At 43.7% G+C, this 24,575-nt stretch overlaps 1 protein-coding gene across 1 annotated transcript; it reads left to right on the top strand.

Moving 5' to 3' along the window:
* The first annotated feature begins 11,083 nt into the window (after positions 1–11,083).
* Positions 11,084–24,093, top strand: LOC136825094 (lactosylceramide 4-alpha-galactosyltransferase-like). Its single transcript, XM_067081138.1, has 4 exons — positions 11,084–11,093; positions 16,182–16,372; positions 23,641–23,796; positions 23,977–24,093. Exons 1-4 carry the CDS (start codon positions 11,084–11,086, stop codon positions 24,091–24,093), a joined length of 474 nt encoding a protein of 157 aa, XP_066937239.1.
* Positions 24,094–24,575: the final 482 nt, after the last annotated feature.

Here is a 24,575-nt window from a genome sequence, read left to right as displayed (position 1 = left end):
CTTGTGTAGTGCGTTTGTCGCCGCGTAGTATATGACTATTTATCACATCACCGTGATTCATATGCAATCGAAAGCTACAAACGTCCTTTAATATCGAATTCAGCTCTACCTGCGGAAATAATATATTTTCATATATGTTACCGAAGGAATTTTAGTTGATAATAAGTCCACCGTGAGTCGAACCAGCGACGGACGAGGACTCAGGACTACGAGGACGCACCAGCAGTCGGCCACAAGAGAGGTATAAGTGAATATCACCTCCATCAACTCACCCGTCGAACTCAGGTGTTTTGCATTTTGGAATATCACCCCACACTCTGCCATGTTGTCGTGTGGTCGTTTGTCGCACGTATACATAATGTCGCGGTATTTATCACATCACCACCAGTTCATATACAATCAAGCTACAAACGTCCTTTAATATCAGTTAAACTCTACCTCGGAAATATATATTTTCATATATGTTACCGTAGGGAATTTTAGTTGATAATAAGTCCACCGTCCGTGGGGTCAGACCAGCGGCGGACGAGGACTCAGGACTGGGGATGCCTGCGGTGTACAGAAATTATAGTGAATATCACTTCCCATCCTTCTGCGTCGAACTCAGGTGTTTTGCATTTTAGGCGATATCCACCCACCTCTGCCATGTTGACGTGTAAGTACGTTTTGTGCGCGTAGCCATATTATGACTATTTATCACATCACCGTGATTCATATACAATCAAGCTACAAACATCCTTTAATATCCAATTCATCTGCCGGAAATAATATATTTTCATATTTATTTACTGAAGAATTTTTTAGTTGATAATAAGTCCACCGTCCCGTGGGAATTGAACCAGCGTGGACGAGGACTCAAGTTCGAGACCTTTTCTTGATCGGCCACAAAGAGGTATAAGTGAATATCACCTCCATCAACTCACCCGTCGAACTCAGGTGTTTTGCATTTGAGCGATATCACCCACCTCTGCCATATGGCTGTAGTCGCGTTTGTCGCGTGCCATAATATGACTATTTATCACATCACCGTGATTCATATTCAATCAGCTACAAACGTCGCTAATATCCCAATTCGCTCTCGGAAATGTATATTTACCATATATGTTACCGAAGAGATTTTAGTTGATAATAAGTCCACACCGTCCGTGGGAACCGAACCAGCGTGGACGAGGACTCAGGACTACAGACGCGCTAACGATGGAAGCCCACAGAGAGGTATAAGTGAATATCACCTCCCATCCAGCTCACCGTCAAACTCAGGTGTTTTGCATTTGGAGACGATATCCGCACCTCACCATAGTGACCGTGTGGTGCGTTTGTCACTTACTGATAACCATATTATGACTATTTATCACATCACCATGATTCATGCACAATCAAGCTAAAACGTCCTTTAATATCCAATTCACTCTACCTCGGAAATAATATATTTTCATATATGTTACCGAAGGGGAATTTTTAGTTGATAATAAGTCCACCGTCCCGTGGGGTCGAACCTGCGACGGACGAGGAATCAGGACTGAGGATGCACTAGCAGTCGGCACAAGAAATTATAAGTGAATATCACTTCCCATCAACTCACCCGTCGAACTCCGGGTGTTTTTGCATTTGGAGACGATATCACCTCTACCATGTTGACGTAGTGCGTTTATTAAGCACGTAGCCATAATATGACTGTTGTCACATCACCGTGATTCATATACAATCAGCTACAAACGTCTTTAATATCCAATTCACTCTACCTCGGAAATAATATATTTTCATATTTGTTACGAAGGAATTTTGAATTGATAATAAGTCCACCGTCCCGTACGAGGTCAGCGGCGACGGACGAGGACTCAGGACTTCTGAGGACACACTTAGCAGTCGGCCACAAGAGAGGTATAAGTAGATATCACCTCCATCAACTCTTACGTCGAACTCAGGTGTTTTGCATTTGGAGACGATATCCACCCTCTGCCATGTTGACCGTGTGGTGCGTTTGTCGCGCGGTAACCAGCAATATGACTATTTATCACATCACCGTGATTCATATTCAATCGAAAGCTACAAACGTCGCTATTATCAATTCGCTCTACACTCCTGAAATAATATATTTTCATATATGTTGCCGAGGGAATTTTTAGTTGATAATAAGTCCACCGTCCCGTGGGAATTGGACCAGCGGCGGACGAGGACTCAGGACTCTGAGACGCACTAGCAGTCGGCCACAGAGAGGTATAAGTGAATATCACCTCCATCAACTCACCCGTCGAACTCCAGGTGTTTTGCATTTTGGAGCGATATCCACCCACCTCTGCCATGTTGACGTGTAGTCGTTTGTCGCATGTATAATATGACTATTTATCACATCACCATGATTCATATACAATCAAGAAAGCGCAAACGTCCTTTAATATCAATTCGCTCTACCTCGAAATAATATATTTTCATATATGTTACCGAAGAAGATTTTTAGTTGATAATAAGTCCACCGTCCGTGGGGTCGAACCAGCGTCGAGACGAGGACTCAGGATAGGATGCACTAGCAATCGTACAAAGAGGTATAAGTAGATATCACTTCCATCAACTCACCGTCGAACTCAAGGTGTTTTGCATTTTGGAGACGATATCACCACCTCTGCATGTTGACCGTGTAGTCGCGTTTGTCGCACGTAGCCATATTATGACTATTGTCCACATCACCGTGATTCATATCAATCGAAAGCTACAAACGTCGCTTTAATATCCAGTGGCTCTCGAAATAATATATTTTCATATTTATTACCGAAGGAATTTTGGTTGGTAATAAGTCCACCGTCCGTGAGGTCAGACCAGCGACGGACGAGGACTCAGGACTACACCCAAGGCGCGCGCTAACTTGATCGTACAAGAGAGTATAAGTGAATACTCCTGCCTCCCATCAACTCACCCGTCGAACTCAGGTGTTTGCATTTTGGAGACGATATCCACCCCTCTGCCATGTTGACCGTGTAGTCGTTTGTCGCGCAGTAGCCATATCGCGACTATTTATCACATCACCGTGATTCATATTCAATCAGCTAAACGTCCTTTAATATCAATTCGCTCTACCTCCGGAAATGTATGGCTTCACCTTATGTTACCGAAGGGGAATTTTTTAGTTGACAATAAGTCCACCGTCCCGTGGGGTCGAACCAGCGACGGACGAGGACCCTTCCTCACCTAACCTTGTCAATACCACATAACTGTAAACACTCAGTATGCTTATAAACAACCAACCTCACACTTTAGCAGACAACTGTAGGTTACCTACCTTTTCCCCATGCATGTAATAAATGTGTAAAACACACACCTAAAAACTGCAACCATCTTTTCTCTCTAGTAAATAACACCTTCAGCAGGCAGGTAGCCTACCTGTGTTTTACCTACGACCTACCATGGTTTATGACCATTAAAATCGCATTTTTAAGTAAAATGCATTTTCCTAACACAAACCCAAGGTTCTTTACTTATATGGGAGTTACTTTCAGCAGACTTTTAACAAGCGATTGCAGTGATATAACTTCAGCAGGTAGTTGGTGATTTACCAGTGGGGGCCTACTACCACCCGCCCAGTACGCATTCACTTTGCTTTCTGGCCTGAACTTGGGTGTGGGGAGGCTGTGGTGGGTTACCTGAGTAAAGAACCTCAGGTTTGTATGTTAGAAAAAAATGCATTTTACTTTTAAAAAATGCGATTTGTTCCTACACAAATACAAACCCTTGGTCCTTTACTTGTATGGGGACTCATGATTCAGTGAGGAGGGAATCTGGTGTAGGTCTCTGAATGACTGGAAGTTCTACCACCTTTTTGTCCTCTGGGAGTAAAGAGCCAGGGAGGACATAGCCTGACCGTGACCACTGTTATGGCAAATGAAATGTCACGAACCAGTCTATAGACCCCTGCTGTGACGAAGTTACGGTGGAGTAAGCAGACACACAGCAAGGTAAAGACAGAGACCTTCCCCAGCCACAGAGAGGTGATCTGGGGATGTCAGGGGACTGGACCAAGAATGAAGAATGGGTTTAGTGAATTAGCCTGCAACCCCCTTCCTGCCTTGTAAAGGAAGGAGGGACATTACATCTAATGTGTACCTGAAAGGCAACAGGATACTCAAGGTCATGAAACTCACCTGCATCTGACATCTGGTTCAGCAGTACGGTAAACTCTCTACCCGAAGGAAGAAGCTGGATGAAGGGAAGGAAGAGGAAGCCAGTCATACCTTTCACAATCATGCACGTATGCAACAGACGAGACACAGCACTGTCCTGTACAGGAGCTGGAGTAAGTTACACAACTTGTTGAGCAACCACCACTGGTCCCCAAGAAGGTATCCAGGACCTATGGGTAACGTCCTGTAGGTAAAAAGAGGTGATTGTGGTCTGGCGTGACCACACCCCCACCCTTGGTACCTGCTGAACGGGTTTCTTGAATGCCAAAGTAGGCGCAATCCCTCTGATTTCGTGGGCGCGTGGGCGCAGAGTACTGGCGTCGTCCTCTCCAGCTGCATATGCCTTCTTGATAACCTCGCATGAAGCCAGGAAGATCGTGTGTAAGCACCACCTTCTTAGGGATCACGGTGCTAACGAAGAGTCGTCGACACTCGGGCCTGAGATGCCGAGTTCTCCTCAGATAGCGCAGTAGCGCCCGTACAGGACAGAGCAGCATCTCATTGGGGTCATCATTAACGAAGTCACCCAGGGATGGGATCGTGAAAGACTCAAATCGAGCATCAGGGACCGCTGGATTGTGTGTCTTAGCTATGAACTCCCGGGATAAACAGGCGTCACGATGCCCATCCCCACAGTGTTGCAAAAGAAAGTCCCTGTAGTTCACTAATCCTCTTCGCCAATGCCAGGACTAGCAAGAAGATGGTCTTAAGAGTAAGATCCCTGTCTGTGGCTTATTGTAGTGGCTCGTATGGGGCACGAGTCAGGCTCCACAAAACGAGACAGACATCCCACTCAGGGACACAGGGAGGCAAGAACGTTCAAAGCTCTCATCCTTCAGGACCAGGGGTAAAGCAGCTCTGAATCCCTTTACCGCTGAAACTGATAGGAGCTTCTCTCAACAAAGATAGACAAGAAAGTCCGCTCCCTGCTGAAAAGTGGCTCCGACCGGAGAATAACCCCGTCTACAACACCAACCACAGAAAATGGCCCACTTTCCCTGGTAAACCGCTGCAGAAGAGTTCCTGAGGTATCCTGCCATCTCTGTTGCTCGGTGAGAAAAAGCCTCTTGCTTTCGCAGAGATGGTGGATAACCTCCGAGCGTGCAGGGGCCGCGGCCTGGTGGTACCGTTCTACATGCGTGGCGTGAAGGTTGTGCCGGAGGAAGCTCTCAGTGCCTCCAGAAAGCAGAGCCAGCGGGTCTGAATGCAAGCGGCCTCGGGTCGCTTGGTAGCCACCAGGATCATTCGCAGATTTGTCGACACCAGGACTCGACTGAGAACTGGACAAATCAGACAGAATGGGGGAAAGGCATACACCGCGAGGTTGTCCCACCAGTCGAGATTGTCCGTCACCTCATGAGAGATGGGTACAAGAACAACTGGGGCTCCCAGGACCCCAATCCCAAGAGTCCCTCAGTCTCCACTGGAGAGACCGAGGTGGAGCCGACCATGTCATCTGAGCTTCTCCAGCCAGCGACAGGTGACCGATCACGACTTGCCACTGTTGAGCTGGCTGTACCTGCCTCGACAGGAACTGCCTTGCCACCTTCCTGAACGTGCTGATGCGAGCCTTTGAGGGAAAGACTCTGTCTGCTGCCGTATCAATCAGCATGCCCAGATACTGAGTCCTCTGTTTGGGAATGAGATCCGACTTCCCAAAGTTGATCACAATACCCAGCTCACGACACAACTCGAGGAGGCGATCTCTGTCCTGTAGCAACTGCATGCGTGAGCTTGCCAGGACTAACCAATCATCAAGATACCTCAGAAGACGTATCCCATGTGAATGGGCCCAAACTGACACCAGGGTGAACACTCGCGTGAACACCTGTGGAGCGGTCAAACAGCTGAAACATAATTTAGTACCCTGAATTGGACAAAGCAAGGTACCGACAGCATGAGAGGATGGATGAACTGGTACCTGGAAGTACGCGTCCATCAAGTCACAGTCGGCATGAAGTCGTCACCCTGATATTTGACGGTACGTCTTGCCGTCTCCATCTTGAACCGAGTCTGTGAGCGAGAAGCGATTCATGGGGAGAGGTCGATTACTGACCTCCACCCGCCGGAAGCTTTCTCCACTAGAAAGATCCTACTGTAGAAGCCCGGAGATCGATCCTCGACAACTTCGATGGCTCCCTTGCTCAACACAGTTTCGACCCCCCGAAGTAGGGCCTCTCTCTTCTGGGGGTCTTGAAGGTAAGATGGGAACTGGGCCGGTGTGTTGGTGAGGGGAGGCGGCGACTCGAAGGAGTAAGTACCCTCGGGGACATTCCCTACCCAGGTCTCCACTCCATTATCGCGCAGAGATTGCCCAGTGGCATGATAGGCACCCACCCACCGACAGCAGCATCACGAGGGCTCGTGATGAACTCCTCCCTTCTGCTTTGCCTTACCTTACCTCTTGGAGGGGACAGATTGGTGAAAGGGACCATGCGGTTCCTTCTGTGGGGGAGAAGAGGTCTGGATTTTTCCTCAAGCGCCCGTCGAAGCACCAGACTTCTTCAGGGCTGAGGTGCTAGCCTGGCTCACAGTCCTGGCCGCAGGACGAGAAGGCTGCGCGACACCTTTTGTCGCTGCCTGGTGGACAAGACGGTCACGTTCATTGGCCTTCCTCTTGTCCACTCATCCCGCTTCTCAGGGGAAGAGAAGTGGTGTCAGGTGATCCGGTGCACAAGAGACTGCAGCTTGGCGCCCACTGATCTGTAGGTTCAGGACAACACCACATCCTGCTTCAGCACCAGGTTTACCCACAAGTTTGCCATCTGGTGGGCTATAAAAGAAATGGCTTCTCCACCCGACTGGCAAAGACTCCTGAAGGTCGGGTCTTCGCTCTAAGAGTCAGACAAAGATGCGATCCTCGACAACGCGAAGGCCCAGTTGTCGAGCCAGAAGATTGCCTGGAGAGCAGACAGAGCTGTCCCCTCCAGGGCGTTCAGCTCAGCTTGCGTGAGGAGCGCAGGCTCCCCAGTTAGCTGAGCTGAAGTGATACCAGGAGCTAGACGAGCTAGGCCCGGTTCCACTATCTTCTGCTGCAGTACTCCCTTCGAGGGCATCTAGTATTTCTTCTGTCTCGGTAGAAGGGGAGGTAATAGCTTGGTGGAGCAAGCCGAGCGAAGCGAAGACGTTGGTCTGGAGACCGAGTCGTTCACCTGCTTGAGGACGCTGTCCGCCAAGGGTGACCATGGTAGTCCAAGGGAGGGCTTCAGCTCCTCCTTGGAAGCGTAAAACTCCTCCAATCTGGACGACCGTTCTTCCAAGGGAGTTGGAAGTGGTTCCTCCACACCGTTGTGCTGACGAATCAGCGCAACGACCTCAACAGTTGGAAGTAGTTCCTCCACACCGTTGTGCTGACGAATCAGCGTAACGACCTCAACAAATGCTCTATGCATTTCTGGAGTGTCCGGATCACTTGGAAGAAGGGACTGGCACCCAGAGACTGATCTTCAGAAAGGCCCTCCAGGAGAGCGAGACAGACCCGTATCTCTGCCACTTACAGCAAGAGGGGGTGACCTCTCGCACGGTTGGGTGAGGAAGGACCGGACGCCTTTGATGCTGATTGCACAAGAGCCTCAACTCTAGCAATCCTACCGACCCCGTCTCCTCCCGGAGAATCCCGAGGAAGTTGAGGGGGTGGGAGAGGCAGAACGAACACTACCGTTGCATCCACTGGTATAACCAGAGGAAGCCACAGACCCCTCACGATCTCCAACCCGCGGTGGAGTGTCGCGAGTGGGCCTAGTCGGACTTACTCGTCTGGGTGAGCAACCGTCTTGACGATCAAGGGACGGCCTCCTCACAGCCGATCCACGCTCCGATGCTGGACGGTCCTCCACACTAGAGAGTGTAGAGGAGACCAACGCAGGGAGCACGGACTGCCGATTGAAACCCTTTGTCCTAACGTCCGAAAGTGTTCAGCTTTGTTCGATGCCAAAGCAGTCAAAGAGGCTGCGGGACTCTTCTGGTTCCTCCTGACGCCTTCGAAGCACAAGGATCCTTGGATACCTTCTCCTACACGATCCTTTGTCCGACTTGGACGAGGATGGCGGTTTAGGAGGAGAGAGAGGCCGAGCTTTCCGCTCTCGTTCCGTTGGCTCATGCAGGAGGAGTGGCTCGAGCCCTGGGAATACTCCAACAGGCGACCGTGCCTTCGGCGACACTTTCGCTTACGGGTGCCGAGCGGATTCGAGAGGACGAAGCCTGAACCGTCAGAGGGTACCGAGGTAACCTTCCCAGTGAGAGATCCTTGATCTTCCCGAAATTGCGCCCAAAGTGAGTCTTCTTAGATGGGTGGAGCATCCACCACTCATGAACCAACTGGTTTTAGAAGGGGGTGAGACGAAACGAGCGGGACGATAATGAAGTAGAAGATGAAGATGTGAGCGGATGGCGTGCGTGCTGCTTCTTCTTGATAAGAAGTCAACATCCCCAACCCTGCGAAGACAGACCGGGGGGTCAGCGGGGGCAGGAGCAGCAGCAGCAGATGACACAGGCGCAATGACTGGCTGAAACTCATGCCAGACGACGGTGGTATTACACATCACAGAGCAGACACAGCAACAATGTAGGAATGTCTGCATGACGAGCATGAGCAGCAGTGGAAGCGTGGTGGGGCGTGGGAGAAGTAGCCAGGCGGGGGTGGGAGTAACGAGCAATTCCAGCTATGCCGTCAACATGGAGACAGCTGGAGTAGGACGCACCATATGCGCCAATTGCATTCGATGTGTCATCACATTCCCGGCAGCACAGTGGTGGTGGTTAGGCGTCGACCGTGTGGGTAGTGGGAGGAATGCTCCGCTCGCGCAACTGATGTGAGGAGCGATGGCAGATCCATACCACCCATCTCGAGTGACTCCATGCCTGACTCAAACCGAGCGCGGATGCCAACCTGTGGAAGACAAAGACGGGTGAGCTCCCCTACCAGGGATCCAATAAACTCTGGGTGAGGAGGAGAACTAAAGAGGGTGTAGCCTAAGTCACCAATCTTTTGCACTCCTCTGGGCTGCGGATGCAGACACGGGGACGGCAGTTCAGACTCAGAACTGAACCGGCAGCAAGGGAAGGCCGGGAGAAGCGGAATGCGACTGCGAAGGATTCGCAACCGGCGTAGTCGAAGGTGCCGAAGACAGCACCTCCGACACCTTGGTCTCCTTACGCTTGTACCTAGGCCTCCGAGAATACCTATCCCACTGCTCGGGGATGAGCCCACCTCCTCACAAAGTTTGTCTACAGTACCAATCAGAGGGTCCTTACTCCCGCTTTCACCACTTCCCAGGCCAAGGGTGAGGGATCGAGTCTACGCTTACGGTGGAAGATTCCACGCTTTTATCCCTGGGACATACCCGGCACGCAGGCTTATCAGTCCTTGGGTTTGTGATAACATCATCATCCACAAACACTGATTATGCTCAGAAAGAGATGAGCAGAGGAACAAACACACCATGAAGAGGCAAAGTTTTGGCTTCCAGAAGGTCGAGCAGAGCCAGGAAAACCGCGTCCGGCTTCAGACAAGGCCAGAAAGTATAGTGGTGCGTGACGCTGGCTGGTGGTAACATGGGTCCCCACTGCAACCACCCAACCCAACCGATGGCTATACTGCACCGCCTTGTAAGGCGACCAGTTCAGCTTCGCTAAAAGCAACCGCATACAAGTAAAGGACCAAAGCATTTGTGTAGGAACAATACCATTTTTATACAGCCAGCTTCATACCAATTGTTACCATGTGTATTACCATGCGAAAGATAAATGTATAAACTTAAGACCTAGGGTAATTGAGTGTTACTCTCATAGTATCCTTTTGTAAGGTCAAATGAGCTATTACAGCTGTGTAACCAAGGTATTAGTATGAAACTGTTATTTTTACTTACAGAATCCATATATACTGTATTATTACACTGATATGTTATCATTATATGTAGAAAATTTTAAAAAATCGTCCCACTATTTGTAATGTTTACGTTCTCAGAATGTGCTGACTGACTAACCCTTTTTCAGAAAGAATTGGCACATATTTTTACTTGCTAAAAAGAAACAGATGTATTAATAAATTATTATTTCTATTTTGTACAAATGTAAAACGGGTGTACATACAAAGGTAAACTAACACTTTACATTAATGTAAAATTACTCAAATAGAAAAACAGCATTTTCCCAATTCATTTGTTTACCGATGTAAACATACCTCAGTCACCTCTCTCTCTCTCTCTCTCTCTCTCTCTCTCTCTCTCTCTCTCTCTCTCTCTCTCTCTCTCTCTCTCTCTCTCTCTGTACCAGCCCACATATTATCCTTTCATAGTATAGTGCTGCTGTATCATAAACATAAAAATACAAAACTAATGCTCCAGGAAGTTCTACAATGGCATCGAATGAGTGCAAGCAAATGTAGGTGTGTGATGTTACATTTTTTTGCTTGGTTTACTGTCCTGTATTTCATTACCTGATTAGTTAACTAAAGTATGATTATCACATACATAACATTATTACACAATAATATATTTGATCACTTTTGATGTTTCGTCTCAATCACTGTAAATATTCAAAATCCAAATCTCTTAAGTAGACAACACAAAACCAATCAGGCTGAAACAGAGTTACCACATACATGTGTGCTGTCCACCCATCCCCCTTTTTGTTGTTTGAGATAATGTAGTAGCACGTCATTAAAAAGTGATTGACTGCAAGTATGATTTTCTCTCACGTATAATACGCAGAGAATACTTTATCATTATTATTTCATCTAGATGCCATAAAAAAATATTAAATTCAGATTTCATACATTAGGAAAGAGAGAAAGGATGCAGGCTGCAGCATGTTTACAGGGTTTGGTACACAGGGAATGGGGGCAGGGAGACTCTTAGAAATTGGGGAAGGGTGATCTCTTAAGAGGGGATGGGAAAAGTGATTTCTTAAAAATGGGGGAAGGTGAGTCATAAGAAGGGAATGGTGAGGAAGGTGATCTCTTAAGAAATGGGGAGGGTGATCTCTTAGAATGGGGAAGGGAGATCTTATAGCGCATGGAGGAAGGGCCATCTCAGGGGGCGTGGAGGAAGGGCCCCTCTCCAGAAGAGACGAGGAGGGAAGGGCCATCTCTCAAAGGGGTGTGAGGAAGGGCCATCTCTTACATGGGCCTGGAGGAAGGGCCGTCATTTAAAGAGGGCCTGGAGAGGAAGGACAATCTCTTAGAGAGGCGTGAAGGAAGGGCCATCTCTCAAAGGGGAGGAAGGGCCATCTCTCAAAGGGAGTGGAGGAAGAGGCCATCTCTCAGGGGGCATGGAGGAAGGGCCGTCATTTAAAGGGGGCCTGGAGGAAGAGGTGATCTCTTAGAGGGCGTGGAGGAAAGAGGCTATCTCTCAAGGGGCCATCTCTCAAAGGGGCGTGGAGAGGAAGGAACCATCTCTCTGTGGCGTTCAACCCCACCATAAAACAACACACAACACTCACCCTGATCCTCGGTTGCTGGAGACGGACCAAAGGTCCGCGGTCATCACCTTTTACAGCACAAAACAAGGTACAAACAAACCCTCCACCAACAACGAACGAAAAAAAGAGACACATGCACCCATCAATATCCCGGTACCGGTATCCCAAAACAAAAAAAGCAGACGAACTCCCGTTCACTTTCCAAGTTGGACCTCAACTGCAAGACTTCCCCAAAACGAAAAACTCCCGACAGACAGACAGACAGCGCCGTAAACGAACTCCAACAACCGAACCACTCACAACGACAATTACACTCGCTCTCTCTCTCTCTCTCTCTCTCTCTCTCTCTCTCTCTCTCTCTCTCTCTCTCTCTCTCTCTCATATACACACAAAACGTTGGGAAATGCTAAATACAAACAAATTTACTCATCCTCTATAATTCTCCCCCTTTTAGCATTTCCCAACCAGCACCTTTCACACTGCATTCGTCGCCTTGCAACACCCACGGATGCTCTTAACTGAGTCCTCTAGATGTGATTCGCGAACGCATAATCATTCTCTCCAAGATCATTCTCTCTTCTTGTGCTTCAAATTCATCTTCTCATCATTCTCTCTCAGATTCACGCTATCTTCTTCATATTACCACTCTCAATTTCATCCACAATCATCCTGCCCTCTAACTCGTTCCCAGCCCTCCCCAATTCTTCCAACTAACCATCCCATTCAGCTCATTATTGCCTCAATTCTCCACCTTGATTATTCATGCTTTCAATCACTCGTCTATCACCCTTTCGCTCTCTTACTCTTACACTTTCGCTCACCTCCAACCATTCCTCACCCCTACGTTCAGTCAACTCAGTTATATCAAACCCGCATATGCTATACATTTATTCATACCATCCATTCATCCGTATTACACTTTTATCACTCATTTTCACTTTGGCACTCACCCTATCCACAACTTGACCATTCCGTTCCTTACGTTCTTCCCTTTCTTACGTTTTCTACCACACTCTATCAAAATATAAACTGCTGATCCTCCATACACAAGCTCTCATGCATACTTGGTTCACCCACATTCGATTTTAACCATTTATACACCCATTCTCTCTCATTCGGTACATCCTTCCATCACATGGTGGTTATGATACGCTCGTATTTCTCTCACACTACCATCTACACATACTTCCCTATCTTTTGTACACTCTCTTTACCCCACACCCGAAACACATCTAGCCCACCTACCTCATTCTTTGTATGTCCTTCCTTTCCACATCTAAAACACTTCGCTCGACTTCCACTCACCAGCCTTCCTTGCACTGCTATCCCTAACCATTGTTCCCGCCTGACACATTCATCTCACTAGCACCTCACATTACTTGCTATTACCTCTATCACCACACTATCAGGCCATTCTCCTTGACCCCTCAACACTGCATCTAAAGCTTCAAATATGGCACTCTCTCCTCTCTTCCCCAGCTGCCCTTACCTTCCTGCTCTCTTTTATAACCTGTCAAATGATAATCTTCTGATTTCCAAAATTTCTCCCCAAGTCAACCTTTCTTTCGTCCATCTTCTTCTCCTTCCGCTTCAAATTCACAAATTCTCTAACAACTTCCATTATAACTCCTTACATTCATCTATCATGTCCCCAAACTGCTTCCTTGCCAACGTCTCCAGCCTACAAGCATACAGTGACAAGGTTTCCCCAACTTTCATTCTTGCCTCATCAAATTCATTCTTCCTCTTATATAACACTCGCTTTCATCGCCTCGCTTGCTCAACTAGTCTAAGCTTTCCCTGTCATGCTCAGCATCTCCCACCTCATAATAACCCTATATATCAAGCAAAAACTGGTGATATTCTCCCTGAATTCTCATTCTTTACTCTCTTACTCTCCCCATACTTATCCTGACAAAACCTTTTATACTCCTAAAGAAATCATGCACATCCTACTTCCATATATTATACACACACACAGGGTACCTCCCTCATACATAGCCTTTCTCACTTCTTTCTCACTTTCACTCACTTTCCTTTCACTTCCACTCTCCTTTCATACCCCTCTTCCAAATACAAGAGTCCACTTCCCTTGCCCACATTAAATGCCTCATTACTCTTCTTCCCTTCTTTTATCCACTTTTATCCATTCACCTCCATCGCCTCACTATCAGTACTGTTTTACCCTCTCCTTCTTTCCTGCCTTTCCCACTTCATACCTTCTTACCAGTTTCCTTTCCTTTTCCTTCTTCCCTTTTTCTTCCCCTGACTTATCCTTACTCCCTCTGACTGCCTTCCCTTGCTTTTCATTCCCCTTTTCCTTACCCTGCCTCTCATTCTCTCGTTTTTACTTCCTATTTCACATCACTTCGTCCTCACGCTTCCCATTCTTCTATCCTTGCTCTTTCTCTTGCTCCTTCACACGTTCCAGGAAGAAGCCTGCCTCCAACAGCCCACTGCTCCAAAAACACCCATGAACATACCTTTCACCATTTCTTCCCACCTTTCATCATTCCCTCCAACTTTTTATCCTCCTCTCTTCTGACTCTTTCATCTCCCCTTTCATTTCTTCTTTGCACTCCTGCATTACCCCCCATCTCCTCCAACTGACTCCTCAAATCTCATTCTCACCCCTCAACACGTATTCTCCTCTCAACCTCACAGTTCCTCTTCCATCCTTTCCTCCAGTCACACTACCAGCCACCAATCCTCAGTACAGCTGCAACACCCAGCTGCCCCGTTGGGCACCAAATATAATGTGGCGGAATTTCAACCCACAAACAAACAACACACAACTCACCCTGATCCTCAGTTTGCTGGAGGCGGACCAAAGGTCACGGCCAATCACAGCACAAAACCACAAAACAAAATTGCCAAACCGACCCACCACAACAACGAACGAAAAAAGAAGCACATGCACCATCAATATCGGTACGGTATCCAAAACAAAAAACAGACCAGACTCCCCGTTCACTTTCAAGGTTGGACCTCAACTGCCCAAGACTTAAAACCGAAAAACTCCCGACAGACAGACAGACAGCGCCCGTAAACGAACTCCAACAACGAAACCCTCCACAACTTAACAATTACCTCTCTCTCTCTCTCTCTCTCTCTCTCTCTCTCTCTCTCTGACACACAACGTTGGGAAGTACAAATACAAACAAATTTACTCATCCTCTCCTCAAAAGTCTCGGCGAAAAAACTCCATCTCTCAAAGGGGCGTGGAGGGGGCCATCAAAGGGGCATGGAGGAAGGGCCATCTCTTAGAGGTGGTGTGGAGAGGGCCTGCCAGTCCCATTGTTGGGCCATCTCACTTAGAGGGCGTGGAAATAAACATTCCACCCTAACACTACCACTGATAAGACTGATAATTGAGTGTCAGTACTGTCCAACATTTAGCAATGAAATCAAACTTGCACTGAGGAGGAACTGAGCTGAATATAGAATTGAGGCCAAAGGCCAAGCACTGGGACGTATGAGGCTTTCAGATGTTATTTCAAAGATTAAGTTTTGTCTTTGAGGTTCATTAATAAGTCATTGTGTGTAACTTTTCTCTCTTATCGTGAGTTATTAATATTTTCATTTTTGTCTTTGATTTATTTTCATTATATTTTTACATTTCTTCTTATTTCTTGCTTGTTATTTTTGTGCGTGAATCGTTTATCATTCTTGCCGTTTTACGGAAATAAAATTCTAACGTGTGGGAACCCAGCTTTTCATTACAAGTCCCGGCCAATTGATTTCAACTGACACATGAGTCAGGTGGAGGTACAGCCTGAGCGTTTGCCAAGCGCCCAGGTGCTTAAAAGAGATAAGAATTCTCGCTCTAGACATTCTCCACCTGCTCGAGTAGCAAACCAGATTTTTCAAGTAATAATCAAAATCCTTCCACGTGACGCAGCACCATCATGCAATGATGTCTACATCAAATATCTGGTTTTAGAAGACCAAGCGATTTCATATTCATTAAAGATAAGAGGGAGTTAAAAATTATGCTATTTGAAGGTTTTGTTTTTCTTTTTCTCTCCTTAAAATCAAACTGATAAACTGTTTTCATATCAAAAATTAATCTCGAAAAAATGGCACCAAATAATTATGTCATTTTAGATCGCAATAGCAGAATCATTGTTTAAAGGCTATCTTTCGAAATATTAGATTTTCATTTTGCCGTCTTTAGACCTGCACTGATATTTGTTTTCCATGTTCTACACAGAATGATAAAAGTAAAAAATTCATCATCTCTGTTGCAACAGATCCTCACCAATCTGCACAACGTCGCTTTCTCCTTGCTTGACCTCGATGAGCTGTTTTGGACTCTCCCTCCAGCACTGGTACCAGGGCAGACTCTGGCTCATTAATGAAGGTGACCGTATATGAGTTAGGATACTGTCACGGAAAAACTATCATGGTAGGGATACATTTGGCTACAGTTTATATAAAATGGATAATATCGTTATTAATTAAAAATCTTGGTTTATTTTCGTTAATCTTCATTCATTGAAAACTTGGCATTTATGATCACGGACTCTTCTTCATTTGGTTATTTGGATGCTGCATGATGTCATATGAGAGTAGATTATCCTTCAACAGAACACCAAAGTGTCTTTATGTCCGACGCCTCCAGAGCCGAGATCCTGAGAAAATATGGCGGCACTTACATGGATATGGATTTCTTGACTCTTCGACCGCTTCCGAACAGGACCAATTATTTGGGGCGAATCGACAGTGAAACAGTCAATGGAGCCATCATGAGCCTTGTCAAAGGGCATCCTCTAAGACAAGTAAGTTTGAATCCTTATCCGTTTCATTGTCTAGGGTTTATATTTGTACTTTTCGCAGACTTGGAAATTAGTGAGTTTGCTAAAGACATGCACTGTTTTATAAGAATCTGCATCTTCTGGGTAACAACATTTGTTGTTGACAAGTTATGAGCTTACTGTAGTTATCATTGTGATTTTCCTTTAAGCAACATTCACTTCAGGGTGTGACGTCCCTGACTACACGAGTTAGGGTAGGAGTCACTCTTTAGCCATGGCAGACAACTCTTTCTAGGAGGAGGGCACTCCCGAAATCAAACCAGTGCGTAGAAGGGACCCTTTAGCCTTTTGGTAGGCAACCATTCTAAGAGAAGGTTACTCTGAATACAAAACATTATTCTCAACCTTGGACTGTGCCATAGACATTGTACCGTGTGGCCTTCCATGGTCTTGGGTTTGAGTGCCCTTACTTGAGGGTACAATCAGGCACTTTTCCTTTTTTTTCTTTCCTGTTTTATCAAAAGTGTGTAGGACAGGCTTGTGAGAAAACAAAAGTTGCTTGGTGAATTATCAGGAAAGCGCCTTCTTCTTTACCTAATCTTTTCCCACTAAGCATTTTATAATTTCTAAATCCATCCTGACTGTCCTCCTCACTTGTTGTGGCAAACCTGGCGGGTTTCTTATATACCTTATAAAGTGTGCTGGCTCCACCTTGTCAACCAGATGCTTCCGGCGTTTTGTGAATGAGACATGGTTAGTTTATCTATACTTTTTGTAAATAATGTAATTACGGTTTATTGTTCTGATTTTATTATGTTGCTGTTGTTGAGTCTATATATTAGTTTTCTATTAATTTTGTTGTTAATTTTAATTCTTAGGGAGACATTGAGCTGAGCCCTGGGCCTGCTAATCATTACTGTAAGAAAAATTGCAGAGTACTTTACTCAAATATTCAGGGCTTAAGGTCAAATTTCTTGATCTCCAGAGTTGATGATTTGATGTTTATATCTGTGACACTTGTTAGCAAAAACAAGTCAAAGACAGAGTTTTTAATCCCAGGGTTTTATGGCCCAAATAACATCCCACATGTAAGTCCAGACGACCTATATATTTTCAGAAAAACTTAGTGCAGTTGCTGTAAAATTCTTTGTTTTAAGATTTTCAGCAAGTTCTACAATGTATATGTATTTGCTGTTTACAGCAATCCAAATACCGATGATTCTATATATAACTGTCTCTTGGAGAGGCACCCACACATATTTGTGGTAATAGATTAGACCTCATATTCACAGATGAACATATCTGTCAATCAGTATATTTCTAATTCCATCATTGGAAGAACGGTATGGCTAAAATCTAGAGCCAATTGGGATCGCATCATTAACGCATGTCAACACTTAATATTTCAGATGCTATATCAGACCCAGATCCCAAGAAGCTGGAATAAATGCTGATGGCTATTTTAGTAAGGTATGTCCCTAGAAAGGTCACTGAATTCACGACCCATAACCAGTCATGGTTTGATGATACGTGTAGAAAAGCTTACCATAACAAACAGACCAAATTCAACACATGAAGACGAAATCATTCACATGAAAATTAAAACGTTTTTGTTGAGTCAAGCCGTACTGCGAATAGAATTTATCATATAGCAGAGAGAAATTGTAATAATTCCTTAATGAGGAAACTTGAAGGAATTACTCAGCCCCTTCTAACTTTTGGGTCATCTTCCATTCCTCCACTACTAACAGCTGATGGTAGATTGGTTACTGGACGTAAGGAAAAAGCTGAACGGGTTCATCGAGCTTTTAAAGCTAAACAGTCAGCTGAAGCTGTCCTCCTCCCTGATACTTGTCACCCTGAACCTCTTCTTATAAAATTGGCATTTCGCGCTAGGGATGTTAAGAAAATTCTGGATAACCTTGATAGCTGGGATGGAGAAGATCCCGATGGTTTCTTCCTTTGTTTTTCAAAAGTTTCTAGTGTGTTGTCTTCCAAGATTAGTAGAGTCTATAAATTTTATGTCGACATATTACTTTTGCAGATGAGCGCAAGCAGCAATACAGTGCCTGTTCAAAGAATGGCATATCTGCAGACTGCAGTAACTACAGGGGAATTTCTATTCTCCATGTTTAGATTTAATTGAGAGTTTCTGCAAATGTCTTACGGTTGTAGAGAGAGAGAGAGAGAGAGAGAGAGAGAGAGAGAGAGAGAGAGAGAGAGAGAGAGATTCTTTATGGTTTCGAATTACATTTTTATGAAATGTTCCGGGATAATTAATTACGTCCTCGAAATCTGAACTGGAAACTGAAAAGCATCTACATTCTTGTGATAATAAAGATCGGATTTATTTTCCCATTACTTCCTTTTGCTTCTGAAGGGAGAACACCCGGGTTATAAATTAAACTCAAACAAGTTATAAAAGAAATATCAACCTTATTCCACGAGGACCTCACGTTTCCTGTATGTCTTTGGAATTCTTTAATTTTGTAGGTAAAGTCTAGATCTGTCTTTCTGAAGCTGAAGCATCATTATCATTTCGAATATAATTGATTTTTATTTACTGTTGTTATTGTGCTCTTCATTTTGAAGCCCCGATAAACTTTTATATTTATGTCTACATATATGTTATCTCAATGTTTGTATGTGATCCAAGAATGACATAATATGAGGAGATGATGTGGGTTTCGTTCAAGTTCTTGAATAGTTGGGTCGAGTCTGGAGGGAAGTTTTGCAGCATAATGCTAAGGATGTGCGCGTTGGAACGTCTTTATGTAGAGAGAGAGAGAGAGAGAGAGAGAGAGAGAGAGAGAGAGAGAGAACTGTGATGATGTACCTCAAAATCTTATCTCACGCACTCCTTCAGGTCGAGCAGGACTGGACTTAAAAAGACGTTGATCCAAATCCGCGTTGAGTGACCGATTGTACAACGCTTATGAGCGTTTTTTTCTTTTTTTGCGATTGGAAAATTCGTCTAAATTCTGAAGCCTTAGAATGCTCTATTGCATTTATTGTGCCGTTTCATTATATACGTTGTTTATTTCTTATATTTCTATATATATATTATTTACATAATTCTGAAATTGTTTTAGACTTTTTAGACCACTGGAATATGACCTTTAGGCAAGACTTTTTGATCCCCCCCCGCCTCTCCCCACCCCCACACTCTCAGAGGAATTCGTGGTTGCGCCCAGAGGTTGTAACCATATCTCGAAGCTGGTGAGAAAGAACAGCCATAAAGGAAAAGGAGAAACTTAATCGTTATCCTAACATAAAGGCTGCTGAAGCTACAGATCCATTTCATGGGTAGTGGGGCTCCAGATGCAGGACATCAGGTCAAGTCAGCAAAGACTTCCATAACTTTCTTTGCCAAGGCGAGACCTGCTGGAACCAGGGCTTTCATCTCCTAATGTAGTGTTCACTGGTGACTGATGTGTGCAAATGCAGTCACCCGGAAAACCTTAACTGAAATTGCCTGCCTCCAGGGAATTGCTTGGACACCATGGCGGCTGGGAGAAGCTGCAGATATTTCTGTTAGTTTTTCCTCGTGCGTGTCACTGGCGCTACTCGTCCGTAGTTTGTGTATCATCTACTGTAGTTCCTCGTATTCACCAAGGTATATAGAAGGGAGTAACTCCGGTATATAGAAGGCAGGTAACTCCTTCAATATATCTTGATACTCACCTCCAAGTGGGTAATGTTTGATTCAACAACTGACTGAATGACTGACTGAAACAATTAACTGGCGTTGTTGCATCAAATGATATCGACGAGTTCATTCAGTAGTCTTAAGTCAAAATGTCTGTGAATCATGAAAAGCTGTTTTTTTTAACTTTTGAAAAGACCTTTGGGTTGAATCGAAGCTTCCACATTATGTCGTTTTCATTATCAGATCCTATTTTATTAAACTGAACCCATATGCATTATGACAGAATGCCACCAAAACTCATAATTTATAATATTCTTTCAAGAATTCCCTGACAAAAAAAAAGCTTTTTGTAGGCAAGCAAATAAATTTCTTAATAAATTACTTCTGCTCAGCTTTTGAATTACATTCTCTCGGTTTCTATTAAACGACGCTCGGATGACCACATCTTTTAGCTCTGTTAAAAATATCCAAGCAAAATAAATATTAGTTGTGATAAAATTACATGTCAATTTTCAGCTTTTAAATATTCAAGCAAATAAGTGAAATTTCGACCGAAGTATTTCCGTCTATTTATACCATATTACTCCAAAATGCTCATGACCTTAAACACCAAAACTGCCCTCACGGGAGATCACGGGTGCGCTCATATCCAAGGACGATTTTCCCAGGTGTTTTCGGTTCGTGTTTTCTTAGGTTCCGTTTCCTTCTCACTTTTTCAACGCTTCTTTCTTCAGGAAATCCTTTGTCCGCTTATTCACTTCTTGGTGGTCACCAGTGGTCTTCCGACTCTCTCAGATCTATGAAGCAAACTTGCGAATACTCCTTTCAATGTGAGTGTCCTGGTAATGTACGGCAGTGTAACCTGTTGCATCTGTGAAGCTCAAGGGCAGAGAGAGACAATTTCAAGGCATAAAGAAAAAGCAGCAGTTACCTGAGTGAAATCACAAGTGGATTGATTCTCACAAAACGTGTCCTTCGTCATATACGTAATATAGCAAAGTTCAACGGTATTCCGACTTCCTAAGCGTTCCCGTTTCTTTACTAATTCTTGGCCCCGACCTCGAGCCATCACCTATTGGCCAGATGGAAACAAATTACTTCTTTCAGTATCCCCAATCAGGTCTGAGACTTTCATATTTCTTTAATCATGAAGTTTTCACATCAGTTGCGCTATTTTAATGACTTTTTTAAGCAGATTCATGCTAAAACTGTAATACTGTAATATTGTATTGATTACGTATGCCATGGATGTAACATCAATCCCCATATTGGTTTAAAATATGCTAGCCAGTGCCATCCGCCTCTGATCTCAAGTTAGTAGAAAAGTGCGCCACGCATCTGCTGCTGAATCTGGACTAAGCCAATACCAATATATCATAAGAGAGAATCTTGTTTCTGTCGTATTCTTTAGTGCTCTTAAAAGACAAATTTTCCTCGGTATATCACTTACACAAACGATGAGTCTTTGCACTGGGCGACAGTTACACAGTCTTCTTTATTATACAACCCATTATTGCTAAAACGCTTTTCTAAAGCAATGTTGTGCTGTTATGTGATAAGAAATCCTTGACCTCTGTTGTCTAGCCTGCACGCCAATTTGTCAAGATTTGTCATTATCAGAGTCAGAGGACACCTTCCGTGTATTTCTTAGAGACTGCGTCAGGGAATATCTAAGTTAACAAAGTTTTCCAGAGCTTTATATTAGGAAAGTAACTTTGCCGTCAATAGACAATGTCACTTGACAGGTATATAAGCCAGGGAGACTATCTTCATGTACTGGCTCTTGACTACATTGAATTACACACACACACACACACACTTATATATGTGTATATATATATATATATATATATATATATATATATATATTTTATATATATATATATATTTTATATATATATGACATTTTATCAAACCGTGATTTATATACGATCATGAAGCTAGAAATATCGCACTAATATCAAATCCACGCTACCTCTGGAATATCCCCGATGGGGAATTATCACCGAAGGGGAATTTATAAGTGATAAATGGACGGGCACTGCTTAGTCTCGATCCCACGACACAGACGCGCATCCAGCGAATCCAGTCGAAGCAACCACTGAGCTATCAGAGAGGTATAAGTTAACGCCGAGTCTGGTGTACTTTATTTACCCGTCGAGAGCGGGGAAATTGTATTTAGCTTGGCATTAACCCACCTCGACCATGATAGTTCTTTGGTACGTTTGGAACACGCAGCTCTTTTTATGACATTTTTTATCACACCGTGATTTATATACAATCATGAAGCTACATATATCGCAATATCAAATCCACGCTACCTCGTGAATATCCCCGATGGGGAATTATCACCGAAGGAGAATTTATAAGTGATAAATGAATGGGCACTGCCGAGTCTCGATCCCACGACACAGACGCGCATCCAGCGAATCCAGTCGACGCTAACCACTGAGCTATCAAGAGAGGTATAAGTGCCCGTCCATTTATCACTTATAAATGCAGTTTCGACCATTTAATGATAATTCCCATCAGATTTTTTCCCGAGGTAGCGTGATTTGATATTAAGCGATATTTGTAAAACATGATCATATATATATATATATATATATATATATATATATATATATATATATATATATATATATATATAACTTAATGATAAATAATATTTGTAAGTAACATGAATTACCGAGACTATATATATATATATAAATATATATATATATATATATATATATATATATATATATATATATATATATATATTATATATATATATATATATATATATATATATATATATATATATAACTGAATCATGAAAATATGGAACGTTGAATATATAAATAAAGACAAAATCTACGAGGGGAAAGAGAAACAATGGAGTGTTGCAAGGCCTTTCGACTTCTATTCCTTTACTTAGATTGAAGAAATATAAAAGTGAGTTTTACAAAGAAAGCTCATATAAATGACAGATGGGGATTATAAAGAAAAAATATGTACCTGGAATACAACACAATTGAAGAATCATGTAGCTTCCTTCCAGGTGTAATTTTAGCCTTAGCCCTGGCATGCACTATTTGGACCTCAGTATTAGCAAAATTGTCAAGAATGACCTATAAGATAAAATCACTGACAATTACAAATTAGTTACCTTATATATTTTTTCTATGTATTCATTAGTTCAATATAATTTTTTTAAATGTTCACATTGCAAAAATTATTACCCACCCTCCCAAAAAAAGAGAACTATGGATTTATACAAATTTTTGGTGGTCAGTCAACTTCCTTGCATAATCTTTTAATTGTCCTGTGCCTGCTTCTGAACGGTTGAGACTAATCCTTTGTAAAACCTCTTAAATATTCAACCCTGTTTTGGCAGTGCAACTAATTATTCAATTGTGCTGGATTCCAGGTACGGTAAATATTTTTCCCTTTGTAATCCCCATCTGTCATTTATATGATCTTTCTTCAAAATGTGGTTATTTTCCACCATCAAATGCCAATTAAGAGAATTCGAACTAAAAATCCAGATATTGTGAGATGAGTTTACTATAACAGTATAACTGCAAAGAAATGGAATAATGACCTGTAAAAGTTTCGATATTTTTAAATGCAAATTGATTTTATTCTCTCATTACAGATTCTGGCTAAATCTGTTCCAGAAGCGTTCGACCCTTTTCAGGCTAACAGCATCGGCCCTTCCCTTGGTCACCTCTGCCCTGAGGAGCTGTGCCCAGGCAATCTGACCAGCAACACTTACTCTCGACGCCTCTCAAATGCTTCCAATGACGACGAGGTGTCTGCCTACCTGGAAGACATTTCGCCATACTTTCAAACCCCAGAAATTTGCTCTAATCTGATTATTTTCCCTGAGAAAATGTTTTATCCCATTGGCTTCCATTTCTACACGGAGAAAGATTCCTCTTATTCAGTAGAGGTCATGGTTATGGAGAAAAATTCTTGAGGATTTCAAAAGGCATATAGTTTGCATCTCTATAATTCTCTGACCTGGATGGAGGAACTGACGCCAGGTGGAGATTCCATTATAGAGGAAGCCATGAAGAGAAACTGCCCTGGGTCTATCATTACATAGAAGAAACTGATGGACGCCTTTGAAAAAATTCCCTGGTATGCGTACATTCCTGTATGCACAAATTAGCCGTCACTTCTCGCAAGAGCTTGACTTGGAGGCCTAGAAAGTAAACAATCTAATGTTCTTATTTGTTATACTGCTTAACTAATCCTTTAATGGCAGTCATTTGTTTATCCATCCACCTAATCTTTTTTTAAACGACTGAACAGAGACTATCTATACTGATGTATATTCATAATAAAGTATATCACTGTTATATTTATAATCCCCCCCATAATTCACAAGTGCCTGAGATGTATATTAAGATAGCATGGTCTCTGAATAATCACTGTTGCCAGTTTTCTTGACCTGGAATATTCAAAGTTTGCCAAAGTTATTCATCTTGACAGACTTTCAGTTCCAATTTGTCTCTCAGAGTTCCTTTAAGGTATGGGGTAAATGTGACTTTTCCTTAAAGCGACATTCACTTCAGGGTGTGACGT

Source organism: Macrobrachium rosenbergii, chromosome 37 (assembly GCF_040412425.1).
Source record: "Macrobrachium rosenbergii isolate ZJJX-2024 chromosome 37, ASM4041242v1, whole genome shotgun sequence".
Taxonomy (NCBI): domain Eukaryota; kingdom Metazoa; phylum Arthropoda; class Malacostraca; order Decapoda; family Palaemonidae; genus Macrobrachium; species Macrobrachium rosenbergii.
The sequence above is the reverse complement of the archived record's forward strand: the minus strand, read 5'-3'. Positions and strand labels throughout refer to the sequence as shown.

Coding starts and splice junctions, on each gene's coding strand:
- LOC136825094 (XM_067081138.1), top strand. Junction 16,373..23,640: donor AAGGGCATCCTCTAAGACAA/GTAAGTTTGAAT, acceptor CTCTCATTACAG/ATTCTGGCTAAATCTGTTCC. Junction 23,797..23,976: donor ATGCTTCCAATGACGACGAG/GTGTCTGCCTAC, acceptor GGATTTCAAAAG/GCATATAGTTTGCATCTCTA.